Source organism: Oncorhynchus masou, chromosome 1, assembly GCF_036934945.1.
Source record: "Oncorhynchus masou masou isolate Uvic2021 chromosome 1, UVic_Omas_1.1, whole genome shotgun sequence".
NCBI lineage: Eukaryota > Metazoa > Chordata > Actinopteri > Salmoniformes > Salmonidae > Oncorhynchus > Oncorhynchus masou.
The window spans coordinates 33,131,882-33,145,812 of record NC_088212.1 but is presented as its reverse complement, the minus strand read 5'-3'; the positions used below and the strand labels follow the sequence as shown (position 1 = coordinate 33,145,812).

Sequence of the window (13,931 nt, the reverse complement as noted above, 5' to 3'; positions counted from 1 at the left end):
CCTTCATTTCCCCAAAATATATGCTCTTAACTAATTGAATACCCAATTTGATATGCTCCTATGAACTTCACATGTTGGTGTTCATGGATCATTTTACATGGACATGCCCAATAACCAGTTCTGGAGGGCACTGTTCTCTGCTATGTAACCTTTCATGGCACTAGCAAATTGTGCCTGCAGTTGCTCACTCACTCAACGATAGAGTGCATTAAGTTGTCATTTATGTTCTCACTCGATATCCATTCCATGCCATGATGAGTGATGTTCAGTTTCCTAATGTCAAAGATTTATTTTATATGACTAAGATGTATTTATAATCACAATAAACCATGTTATCTGATGACACTAACCAACCAGGTCTGTATTTTTTCCTGTTCTTCTCTTTCAACAGGAGACTTACCTCAGCACCTGCAGGTGATGATCAACATTCTTCGCTCGGAGGACCGAATCAAACTGGTAAGAGACAACACACACACACGCGCACACACACACACACACACACACACACACACACACACACACACACACACACACACACACACACACACACACACACACACACACACACACACACACACACACACACACACACACACACACACACACACACACACACACACACACACACACACACACTTCTCCACAACCCTGGCCAGTGACTAACCACCTGGCACCATGACATAGTCAATCTGCCTGAATGCTTTTTATTGTGTACTAAATATTTCACCTCTGTGTACTAAAGACTTGTTTGCTCACTGTAATTATTAGATAATGAGAACATGTTTGAACTCACACAGAAGAGCATTACCAAGTGTTTCCTTGGTGTCTGTGAAATGGAGAGTTTATTAGTTTATCTACCACTATGTTCTCACACTCCATTGGAATGATGCCTCCCATGTATTAACAAACTGTTTTTGACTGTGAGAGATTGCTTTATAGGATTGGAGTGTGTGTGTGTGTGTGTGTGTGTGTGTGTGTGTGTGTGTGTGTGTGTGTGTGTGTGTGTGTGTGTGTGTGTGTGTGTGTGTGTGTGTGTGTGTGTGTGTGTGTGTGTGTTACGGTTTGACTGTGTGTGTGTTATGCCCATGTCTTGTGTGTGTGGAATTACATGATGCAGCAGCCCATGTGTCCCTGCAGTCAGACTGTGTGTACCCTCTATGTTCAGAGTCCGTTTGTATGACCTTTATATCAGATTCACATGTTGGGAGAGGTGCGTGGACAGGTAGGCAATGTAGCCTCGTTGTCTGTGAAAGAGTTGATGAAAGTCTCACGTCCCCTGCGACAGGCGGTGCGATTGGAGAGTGCCTGGTCAGACAGAGTGCGTTACATGGTGGTGGTGTACACCAGCGGACGACAGGACACAGAGGAGAACATCCTGCTGGGCATAGACTTCAGCGACAAGGACAGGTGTGTATGGGTCTGGGCCTGGGCCAGCGTGTGTGTGTACGTGTGTGTGTGTACGTGTGTGTGTGTGTCTCTTTCCTCACTTGCTATGGTCGTCCTTGATGCCAGCTGTTAGAACCTTGTTGTTGTTGTAGTAGCATCTCCATTTGAAGTCAAACCAGGTGTGTTGATCTGCTGGGAACGTGTCTTTTTGTGTTGTTCCCAGTAAAAGCTGCTCCGTTGGCATGGTGCTGCCCCTGTGGAGTGACACCAAGATCCATCTGGATGGAGACGGGTGAGCGAGTCCCCCATAGACATACAATTGTTCTGTATCTGTGACCCCTCTGTCAGACTACAGCCCCCTGCTGTACACTCTGGAGAGAAACAGCTCTGTTTGCGTAACTCTGTAATAACTGGAATACCTGTAACTGGAATACCAGTAACTGGACTAACTGGAATAAATATAACTGGAATATCGGTATAGAAAACATTGAGCTCAGCACAGGCTAATGTGCTAAAATGACTTTGACCTCCACATGTGTTTTGATAGAGAGTTATGTTTTAGTGGTTACTAGGTATGAATCAGTGTGTGATCAGGGAGAGTCATTGCCTGTCTTGTGTCTCCCTCAGGGGTTTCAGTGTGAACACAGTGAGCCGGAATCATGTCTTCAAACCTGTGTCTGTACAGGCCATGTGGTGAGTAGACACAGCCGTAGGAATGACTGCTTAATACATTGTTGTTAATGAAGCAATCCCACATCAATACATTGTTGTTAATGAAGCAATCCCACATCAATACATTGTTGTTAATGAAGCAATCCCACATCAATACATTGTTGTTAATGAAGCAATCCCACATCAATACATTGTTGTTAATGAAGCAATCCCACATCAATACATTGTTGTTAATGAAGCAATCCCACATCAATACATTGGCTGCTGAATTCATATCAGACCACACAGTTGAGGCATTTCAAAATACTCTGCCAAATACTGGTGTAGAGATGCAGGTGCATGCATCAATCAATCAATCAATCAAATGTATTTTATATTTCCCTTTTTACATCAGCAATTGTCACACAGTGCTTTACAGATACCCAGCCTAAAATGAATGCCATTTGTTCATGTGAATCAGCTCATTACCCATTAAAAGCCTATTGGTAGAAAATTATTATACTGCACCAAATTTCTCCCAGATTAACAAAGATGGTTGATTGAAGATAAATTGACCTACTTTGACCAGAGTCTCTTTCTAACCCCTGTCCCAGGTCGGCTCTGCAGATCCTCCACAAGGTGTGTGAGGTGTCCCGCAGGTACAACTACTTCCCCGGGGGCATGGCCCTCACCTGGATGGGTTACTATGAGAGCTGCATCGCCTCAGAGCAGAGCTGCATCAACGAGTGGAACGCCATGAGAGACCTGGAGACCTTGCGGCCTGACTCTCCCACCATGTTTGTCGACAAGTGAGTCTACAGAAATTGCAAATGGATATGAAATAACGTGAATAGTTTCACACAAATTCAAACATGTAGAACGAGATGGACAGTAGAGGAAACGTGTGATGGTCTGCTGGTCCTGACTGACCCATTGACTGAGAGTAGAGTAGTGTGCTGATGAAGCCTCTGTGTGTCTGTCTCTGCTGATGCAGGCCCACAGAAAGGGAGCGGACAGAGTGCCTTATCAAAGCCAAACTCCGTAGCATCATGATGTTCCAGGACCTGGAGAACGTCACCTCTAAACAGGTAAGCAGTGGGGAGGGATGAACTAAATGCACACATTAGCTGTGTGCCCTCCCTTTATAGTGCACTATTTTTGACCAGGCCAATAGGGCTCCTGGTCAAAAGAAGTGAACAAAATATGGAATAGGGTGCCATTTGGGACACGGTATTGAATACAAATATCTTTGCATTACAGCCTTACTGACTTGTAGTGTAGTCTTCAGTCAATTTCGACCGGACATTATTTGATGTATTTGAAACTGTAGTCAGGAATATTACAAGTACAAATGGTAGAATATCAAATGGTTGGGAGTTGATGAGTTTGCTGTCCCCTCAGATCCGGACGGAGCTGGAGCAGCATATGAGCTGTAACCTGATGCAGTACAAGGAGTTCATCGATAACGAGATGCTGCTGATCCTGGGCCAGATGGACAAGGCAACACTCATATTTGACCACCTCTATCTGGTTAGTCACCTGCAACAACTCCTTATCCAGAACTGCTTGGTACCGCTCAATCTCTAGCTTGGTCCCAGATCTGTCTCTGCTCTTCCCAACTCCATTGCTGTCATTGGCATTTTGGCATGCTAGCACAAACAGACTGGCACTCAGGCTACTCAATCTCTGCTTAATCTGATGAATCAAGTGCATTTTAGAGCTTTCTCATTGTTTGAGGTCAGATTATCTATTGTCTCAATGAGATCTGGCCTGCTGAAGCCGTGATATTTGGCTGATACTGCTAGAAAAAGTAGTACTCTGGAAGAGCCACACTTGGACAGCCGTAACTGTTCAGCATGTGGACGAATTGACTGTGTATTCATGTGCAGTTAAGTCTGACATTTTTCCACGTTTGTTTGCAGGGATCTGAATGGAATGCCTCCAATCTGGAAGAGCTTCAGGACACTGGGTAAGTACAGCCTTTTCCTCGCTTCCAAACATTTCTATTCCATAGAGTGAATCCATTATTGGCTATGATGTCTCCAACACTGTCAATGGACTTTTTCAGAGGCATTAAAGTTGTCATGAACACGATTAGTTGTCACGAAGGTTGCCTCATCGATTAGAACATAGATTAGTCATTGGTGTGAGTCCGAATATTGTGGGAGTATTATGGGCTAGTGTCTGTCTCTTCACCAGGGTGGGCTATATCCTCAACGTCACCAGGGAGATAGATAACTTCTTCCCAGGAACATTCTCCTACCACAACATACGGGTCTATGATGAGGAGACGACAGACCTGCTGGCCCACTGGAACGAGACATACAACTTCATAGTTAAAGCAAAGTAAGTCATGTTTGCCTCGAAACAGGTAAGAGGGATGGAAAGGACAGAGATATTGTGAGGGATAGAGTTGATAAAGCAAGCTATTCTTTACCATAACACACTCTTGTATAATCCTTTTTTTATTCATACGTTCATTTATTCTCTCTTGGTCAGAACCACGTTGGTAGTACATGTATCTTCCTGCTGTTTCACTTGAGGTACAGTAATAGTAGCTTACAGAGACCTGTGAGTGACTTGACTGGGGTGTAATTAGGGTAATTCGAGGCAGTGTAGGACCAAGTCTGTGACCAAAGTTGTCCTAGAGAAGGAAGCTGAAGATGGTTACCACTAGCAACACAAAGACTGTCATTATCTTTGCCACAGACAGAGAACAGTCATCTGAGTGACAGAACTGGCTTAGGATTCTAGTCTGATTCTCCTAACTATACATTCACGGTGTGTTAACCCTACCAGGAAGAACCACTCCAAGTGTCTGGTCCACTGTAAGATGGGTGTAAGCCGCTCGGCCTCCACCGTTATTGCTTACGCCATGAAGGAGTATGGTTGGTCACTGGAGAAGGCCTTCAACTTTGTCAAGCAGAAGAGAAGCATCACACGGCCCAACACAGGCTTCATGAGACAGCTGGCTGAGTACGAGGGCATCCTGGATGCCAGGTACAGTCACACTCCACTACACCACCTGTAATTACCATGGCCCAGATCAACTAGGGTAGCCCAACAAGGGATCAAAGCACTGAAATAGTGCCCTAGGTTATAGATTTTGCTGTATGTTCTATGTGTATTATTTGAGCATATCTCCCATGCTCCTCCTTGCCCCCCCCCACCTCTTTTGTCCACTTCCAGTAAGCAGCGTCACAACAAGCTGTGGCGTCCTGACCGCCCCGACCCAGACTGTGACCTCCATGAGGGACTGCAGGCCCAGTGCTGTGAGGTGGAGTACCCAGCGAACCGGACCCCTGAGCCGGGGATGTCCCCCTGCTATGAGGAGGCTCTTGAGGAGAAGGGGGCGGCATGTCCCCTTTCCCCCTGCAGGATGATCAGTCTGGAGGTGGACCCCGCCTACAACAACTACTACTTCCGCAGGCTGTCTGACTCGGCCCTGGACAGTGACCCCTCCACGCCGGTGCGCGCTCCGCCCCTCCTGGACATGGAGAGGGTCTTCATAGAGATTGAGGACGTGGAGCGTGACGCCCTGCTGGATGACGAGGCCTTTGAGGGGCGGGAGGGCCTGCCGCTGCCACACATTGGGCTGGCTGGGGTGGGGACGGCGGCCCAGACCTCTTGTAGAGGACCAGAGCCCCTGGAAGAGCTGCGCCTGCGTCTGGAGTTCAGCACTGTAGAGGAGGAGGATGAGGAGGATGTTCAGAAAGATGAAGCAGAGATGGAGGCGTTAGCACAGCCAGGAGGAAGAGTGGGGAGTGCAGGAGGAGGTGATGGTGATGGAGAGGTGGAGATGGTTCAGGAAGAGGAGGGAGAGAAGGAGGGCAATGGGCTGGACCTGGTAACCCTGAACCAGAACTCCAACAATAACAACCACTTTAATACGCTGTCCAGCTTCAATGTAAGTGGGAGCGGTTTTCATTATGGTGTCTTCTGTCTCTGTAATATACAACCAATTCATATGTATATATAATAGCTCATAATAAATAGATAACTACATTAGTAAAGAGTAATGATTATTCTTTGTTTCTGACTTCTTCTTTCCCCTCTGTTTAGGACACTGCTCCTTCCAAACCCGCTCACCCAGTCAAGCCTTCAGCCCTCTCGCGATCAGACAACAAGCCCAGCCATAACATTGATTCACTGACCCAGGATTCTGATCTCTGCCTTAACCCCACACACCTCCCCAGTGTGCCCAGTGGCTCTGTGGAGGTCCCAAGTGCCACTCTCCCTCTCCCACTTACCTCCCCCGACACACCCTGTTCCCCCAGCCTGCTGCACCCCTGTGGCCCTCTGTGTGACTGTGCCAACTGTGCTGCTCTGCCCTCTACACCTCTGCCTGATGCCCATGACTCCCCCTGCTCTCTGACATCTGAGGACATGGCTGGTGAGGCCAAGGGTGAGGAAGGGAAGCTTTTAGGGGTTTCTGAGCCTCTCCCTGTCCAAGAGCTGCTGGGACTGAGCCTGGAGGAGAAGAGGCCGGAGGTGGCCTGCTACGTGGCCCAGCAGCAGGAGACTCTAGTGCAGCTACAGAGGTCAGGGCTGGTCCGCCGAAGGGCAGAGAGGCTGGAGAGGCTGTCAGGTCTGTCCCAGGAGGGGCTTCATCCCTTGGAGCCTCTAGACAGCCCCCACTCAGGAGCCAGAGAGGGTCCCAGTCCTGTGGAGGTAGAGTTCTCAGCCTTCCCAGAAGACCTCCCCAAGTCCTCCACACCATGCCCAGTGCCCCTAGAGTTGCTGGTGGTTCCTCTGACTAACGAGGCCCTGCTGGGTGCAGTGGGGTCTGGGGGGCTGACGCCCAACTCTTCCCCCCATGGCTCCACACTGACACGTAGCTCCAGCAGTGACAGCATTCGCAGCGTCAGGGGCAAACCCGGCCTGGTGCGCCAGAGGGCTCAGGAGATCGAGACCCGCATGAGGCTGGCCGGCCTCACCGTGCCCTCAAGCCTCAAACGCTCCAACTCACTGGCCAAACTGGGCAGTCTCAACTTCTCGGCTGAAGACCTGTGCTCCGTCTGCTCCTCGGATGCAGGCACCCTCCTGCTCCTCTCTCTTTCCCCAGAGCCAGGCCTAGAATGGGAGTGCCCCTCCACCTCTTCCTCCGCCCAGCCCAGAGCACACAGGGACAAGACCACCCCAGAGAGAGCACTGTCCGGGGGTCCCAGGAGCTGACAGGAAGGATGGAGGGACACTCCTCCACCCATCCCTCCATCCCCCACTCTGTGCTGGGGAGGGTCACACAGATTTTGGAGAGGGGAGAGGGACAGTCTTAAAAAACAAATGTGTATATAGAATTATACATGTATAAATAAACATTTGAATAATATAAATATATATTAATATAAATCCACATCATATTTAAGGAAGAATTAACAGAATCCAAATATTATACCATAGTCCAGATGGTATCTTGGTTAAAGCCTGCTCGGTATCTTGGTTAAAGGCTGCTTGGTATCTTGGTTGAAGGCTGTTCTTGCATGCAGCGCAATGAATGTGTGTGCAAAGATGAACCTCATACAGAAGACCTGGCCTTCATCAGGACTTGAAGTGGTTTTCATGTCTGGTCCTCTGCCTTTCTAGCTGTCCAGAGATCAGAGTTACAGCTTTATCATCATCATAATCATTATCATATTATCATCATCATAATCATTATCATCACCATCATATACCCTGCCTTTCACAAGCAGATACATTTTGTTTTTTTATCACAGACTTTACCATCACAATTTGTTGTTTACTTTGCCATTGGTTAATGTTAATTGTGGTGTATTTTGATGAAGTGCTGCCTTAGCCAGAGTTGATCATCAGATGATATTGATTTTGCTCTATCATTGGGTATAGTGCTCCCGAAGTTTCACCATGTGCTGAAAACAAAGGGGAGAAGTGGGTGTAGTTGTCTGTGTTGTATTTGTCACTGCTGTCTTGGGTTCTGTAAGCAGTATGAGACGCACATTGACTGTAAACTTGTCATAACACAAACAGCACCATTAATTCGGTGTGCATCATGTATTTTGGAGAGATGTCGTGATAGGTCAAATGTATGTGACATCATCATATCGGGTATGCAAAAACGTTTTCTTCCTCTTGTCACCTCAGTGTTAATGACAATCCTTTACAGGTTAGAGGCTGTTACCAACGATGTGATATTAGAAATGTATTTAAAAAATCATACAAGCATAGAGTCTCGTTCCTCTGCTTCTGAGCCTGCATTGTATTTTGGTATTTGCATAAAAAAGTTGATTCATTTTGGATGAGCCAAATATATATCAGAAATCATTTTCAAACTATTCAGATCCCAAAACATAGAATACAAAAACAAAAAGACCATAGCCCCCTCCTGCAAGTACTGCAGTGTGATTCCACTTCTGTAAGAAAAGTACTTCCTTCATCATAGTCCCCTCCATTTCTGACGCTTTCATGGTATAATGTCCTCCAAGCTTCCAACATGTCCCTGTGTCAAAACATCCAGATATCATTCCAAGAATCTTCTGGGACCATTCAACCTCTGTGACACCACGGTGATGTGGTGTTTTTCATTTTGTTCAAGTAGTTCTACAGATCCCGCTCTTGTCAGGTGAGAAGTTCACATGCTTTGTCATAGAGATCCTACATCTCTACGGGCTGTATGTTGTATCTATATAGGATCTCTACGGGCTGTATGTTGTATCTATATAGGATCTCTATGAGCAATATGTTGTTTCTATATAGGATATCTACGGGCTGTATGTTGTATCTATATAGGATATCTACGGGCTGTATGTTGTATCTATATAGGATATCTACGGGCTGTATGTTGTATCTCTATTGGATCTCTACGGGCTGTATGTTGTATCTATATAGGATATCTACGGGCTGTATGTTGTATCTATATAGGATATCTACGGGCTGTATGTTGTATCTCTATTGGATCTCTACAGGCTGTATGTTGTATCTATATAGGATATCTACGGGCTGTATGTTGTATCTATATAGGATATCTACGGGCTGTATGTTGTATCTATATAGGATATCTACGGGCTGTATGTTGTATCTATATAGGATATCTACGGGCTGTATGTTGTATCTATATAGGATATCTACGGGCTGTATGTTGTATCTATATAGGATCTCTACGGGCTGTATGTTGTATCTATATAGGATATCTACGGGCTGTATGTTGTTTCTATATAGGATATCTACGGGCCATATGTTGTATCTATATAGGATATCTACGGGCTGTATGTTGTATCTATATAGGATATCTACGGGCCATATGTTGTATCTATATAGGATATCTACGGGCTGTATGTTGTATCTATATAGGATATCTACGGGCTGTATGTTGTATCTATATAGGATATCTACAGGCTGTATGTTGTGTCTATTTAGGATCTCTATGGGCAGTATGTTGTTTCTATATAGGATCTCTATGGGCTGTATGTTGTATGCAGGGTAGTCCGTAGTTGTCTGGTTTATAGTCTTAATAGGGTTGTCTCCTGAGCCCCCCATACTGTACCTGGGCTCTCACCTGAGATTCAACAACAGTAGAGTACATTGAGAATGATATGATGACACAGCCGAAGGGGCTGGAGAAAAGCCATTCCCTTTACAACATCTTGCAGCTCCTTTCTACCCTCCCTTCCCAACATGGATTAGCCTGTGTCTAGGCCTGGATTTACCCGGGGAGTTGTACAGGTCCTTTCTGAGACTGGCTACACTGAACGCTAATCTTATTAGGGGTTCAAGTATCGAAGCTGAGAGAAACCCTGTTGTATTTGTTGCCGTTCATTGTAATACCGGTTCTTTCCGCAAGGATAATGAACATGCAAATTCCTGTGTGATGGTAAGGCTGAGGAGGGTACAACTTGGCATGATGGGAAAAGCCCATAGTCCACACCGTCTCATGCAATGCCACGCCAAGGCCTCATGGTGGAGCTATATCAAGCGCTTAAAATGACACATTTTGAAAGGTCATGACCCTTATCGCATGTGACCTAGAGTACTGAAATTCAGTACACAGATTTCTCTCCTCACATGGACCAAATTTTCCTCAAGATCCCATAAGGTCCATTATGATGGATTTTCTGCCATTTAGAATTTTTTGAAAAACACTTAAATTAAATCTCCTCCGGAACCACTGGGCCGATCAGGTTGAAACTTGATTTATCGCATCTATTGACCAAGGTCTCTCAACGCAATATTTTCCTGGCTAGCACCTGAAAGAATACGGACCAATAAACATTCAAGTGGGTGTGACCTGGCACATAAATGTATAAAAATCTGACACGGTTATTCGTATTGTAACAACTTGCTATACATGTTCAAAACCCTGTCTGGACTTAACGTATGCAAGCACATTTAGATCGACCACATAGTGGCTATAATGGGCACATATTTATATCTCTTGATCTGTTTGACTTTGTCGTGAAATTAGGCACACATGCTCAGGGAGGCGAGTCAAGCTAACCTGTAGAGTATGGTTCTATTTGGCCGCACGGGGGCGCTGTTGGGCATGATAAATAATACATGCGAGCTCATTGGCTTAGCGGCCATATTGTTTGAGCTCAAGTCTTATTTGGAGACGTGTCTATAGATGCTAAATACCAAATTTGGTGCTGATCGGTCCAGCAGTTCTGGAGAAGGTGTTTAAAGTAGTCAACATTTGAAAAGGTCCAAAATACATCAAAAGCATGTTGCATGATCTGTTGGATTTTGAGTTCTGATATTTGGAAAGCGTGGGAAGGAATACAGAAGTGGCTCGCCCTAGTGTGACTTGTTTAATCTGCTCTGGGGCCATAGCTTGAACCCCGGCATGGCTGCTTGCAGCTATATGTTAAACTGCTCTCGGTCAGGTTTGTAATTTGAGCAGGGAACTCACAGGATTCCCCACCTCCGTAACTTATTTTTGATCCACGATCCTTTATTGCATCTGAGAACTGAGTTGTGCTGCATAATTGAATTTGTGAGCAGTTGCATTGGGAGTTGTACAAAGTCTTCTTCCGGTTCCAGAGAATGTTTTTCTCTGATCTTTTCTCTGAGGGTCACACCATTCCTTATGCATGAAGTCACAAGAGCCATGTGTCATTTCACTTCCATCATTCTTCTTTCTCTCCCTCTTTCTGTATCACTACAGCTGTACTGAAAGTGTCCCGCTGACTATTTCACATTCCATGTCACCCAATTCATTCCACTCAGCTTGTCTTCATCCATAAGTGAAAAGAATAGAGGTTCTTTATGCAACATCTTGCTACTTTGCCATATGTTTTTTTACAAAAATGTTGCAGTCAAATATTTTGTTTTGAAATTATTTTTTAAGTTCAGTATTTGTGTTTGTGCATGAGAGTGGTTACATGGTTACTGTGAACTATTTATGAGAAGTGAAAATAAACTTTAAAACACATGAATAGGTTCATATTGCACATGCATTTCTCCCACACGTATGAGAGCACATGAAGAATGTACTGTATGTTAATATGTATGTACAGTAGTTGATGATGTTGCAGAAGATACTGCTGTATAGTACTGTATGTATGTGTCTGGTAACATGGAGAGCACAGACTTAGTTCTTCCCAATGACTCCAGTTCCTGTGCGGACACACACACTGTTACTGCAAGCAGTGTCCTTCCAGTTTTAATCAGTTGTACTGTGTGTGTCTGTTTGTGTATGTATGTACATATGCTATTTTATTGAAACGCTGTGTCAGAGATGCCTGTTTATTTTTTTTATGGTTCTATTGGGCACAACCCATACAGCCACTTACCGCTGAAATCTTGAATTGAAAGTGTCCAATTAGCTGGCACATTGCCTCTGTCTACCCAGGGTTCTCCCCAAAGAATGTAATAGAGGCGCTGTGCCACCTTGTGGACTAGCTGCGCCACTATGTAATATTTAGTTTTTAAGTCAATTAAAAATAAACACAGTACTTTATTTGTTATCATATACGATTTTTTGGGGGGTCTAGATTGCAGTAAATGGCAGTTACAGGTGTTAAAAAATGCCAAAATTCCTGGGGCGAACCCTGCTACCATGATAACATTTATGATGCATTATCAAGGAAAAGATACTGTGTAAATGTGTGTGTTTGGTGTGGCACACAGAAACACTGATGTGCACATATACAGTACCTCTGTACTGTAGAGATGGCTCTGCAATGTGTCTCCCCAGTTTACACCCTTGCTGCTTTCATTACAAGATGAGGGTTTAGTTACCGTTTTTCCTTCTCCGCTGTACAGTAGATCTCAGAAGGCAGAACGATGGATTTGCTTCCCAGGTGCAAGGCCAACATCTCTGGACAGCAGGGCTGTCCTATGGTGTGTGTGAATGTGTGTGCAATAATGTAATATGCACACTGTTTAAAATGTGAGTGATAATCTGGTCCCTTTTAAAAATGTATGCCAACCTCTGTTGTGGGGTGTGTTCAGTTTGGCGTCTGATGCTGCACACAGTGCAGATGGCGGTCCTTAGTGGTATATGGGTGTGTGAGCCATTAGTCCACATCCATTTAGGTTTGATTTATGGACACACAAGTGCCTTAGCCGGGAGACCAGAGGTATAGAGCTGTGTGTGTATGTGTGTGTGTGTGTGTGTGTGTGGTGCTGCCAGTATTGCAGAGGGTTCAGATGGAAGGGTAGGGTAGATGCATGATGGGACACTCTGTGGCAAGACTTCCCTTTCGCTTTAGTAGAACAATGGCCCTGCATTTAGTCTCAGTTCTTTCATTGTTGTTATTTCTAGTAATAGACTTAGATGTGAAACAGGAATCTGAAACCTGGTGTTCCTTTTTTTTAACCTTCTGGTACATTCTTTGATTTGAAGAGGAAAAAAACTGAATCTCCTCTTCTCTTCCTTATCGCGTTCACATGTCCATCAGGGTTGCCGAGACGGGATCTTGACTCCAAACTTGTTTGTGCCCTTTAAATGTGGAAGAAAATCAAAGTTCTATCCATGGGTGTTGTCACTAAATAGAGACACCATTGAAGCTGTTAAAAGATACAAAATGAGAATCAGAATGTCTTATTTATGTGTGTCTGTGATCTCTGTTACATCTTATGTATTGCACTTTTGGGAGAAACAGAAGTGATACAGTGGAATCATCCGCATTGTGTCATACCGATAGATGAGTGTTCCTATCACTAATGGTTTATGAAGCTTCTCATAGGCTTAAAGTCAAACCAATTTGGCAAAGATCACAGTGATAGGTTGCTCCACAGATTTTTGTTAAAGTTTTATCTTTTTTTATATTGAAGTATGCAGTCATTTTTTTGTACTGTAATTTTGCTGTAGTTTGAATGCATATTGCACTTTTTTTTAAACATTTGTTAAAATAATGTACTGTATCTGTTTGTGAAATTAAATGTTTTTTCATGCTATCACAGTATTACATTTTTCTTCAATTTTTTTGTTGTTGTCATATCTCCAAACTACTACTGTTTGAGACATTAGATCCACAACATAGCCTTTGATTTGCTAATTCACAGACAAACAGTTATACAGCAGAGAGAGGAGGCATGTGGTATCACAATCCCTGTCTTAGGATATATTTAATGTGGATGTGGTAATAAATTGTCTCCCAGTGACGGAAGCCTGTCCTCTGATTGCTACAGACCCACTGTGAGTAATGAAATATTTCATAGAGGGGAGGGGTTGACGTTGCTAAATATTGCTAAGTGCTTGGGTCAAGACTGCACGATTGACTGTAGTGGCCCACATCCTGAAATGAAATTGCATAATGCCCCCATCTGTATACCTTGGCAGGAGAGTGGCGTTATAATAACCAGATTATGTAGCGCTTGGCTTGACAGTCCCAGTTTGAAGCACTTTTGCTGCCGGCTCAGGTTGCTCCTGGCCTGTATGGTAGTGTGCGTGATTAATGATGGACCGTTCTTCATGAAATGGCATGTGTGTGGGGAGG

General features: G+C 44.6%; 1 protein-coding gene across 3 annotated transcripts in view; it reads left to right on the top strand.

The window, feature by feature from the left end:
- The window catches only part of LOC135542353 (protein phosphatase Slingshot homolog 1-like), a 65,419-nt gene extending 52,030 nt beyond the window's left edge, over positions 1–13,389 (top strand). For 2 of the 3 annotated variants that reach the window (XM_064969265.1, XM_064969280.1), the window contains exons 4-15: positions 392–456; positions 1,286–1,407; positions 1,610–1,678; positions 2,014–2,079; positions 2,652–2,846; positions 3,032–3,125; positions 3,439–3,567; positions 3,960–4,006; positions 4,237–4,383; positions 4,837–5,037; positions 5,227–5,944; positions 6,100–13,389. In XM_064969265.1, coding sequence (XP_064825337.1) covers positions 392–456; positions 1,286–1,407; positions 1,610–1,678; positions 2,014–2,079; positions 2,652–2,846; positions 3,032–3,125; positions 3,439–3,567; positions 3,960–4,006; positions 4,237–4,383; positions 4,837–5,037; positions 5,227–5,944; positions 6,100–7,212 — 2,966 coding nt within the window. In that variant the 3' untranslated portion in view covers positions 7,213–13,389. The remainder of the gene's footprint in view (positions 1–391; positions 457–1,285; positions 1,408–1,609; positions 1,679–2,013; positions 2,080–2,651; positions 2,847–3,031; positions 3,126–3,438; positions 3,568–3,959; positions 4,007–4,236; positions 4,384–4,836; positions 5,038–5,226; positions 5,945–6,099) is intronic. The other variant, XM_064969272.1, reaches the window with a different exon arrangement.
- Positions 13,390–13,931: the final 542 nt, after the last annotated feature.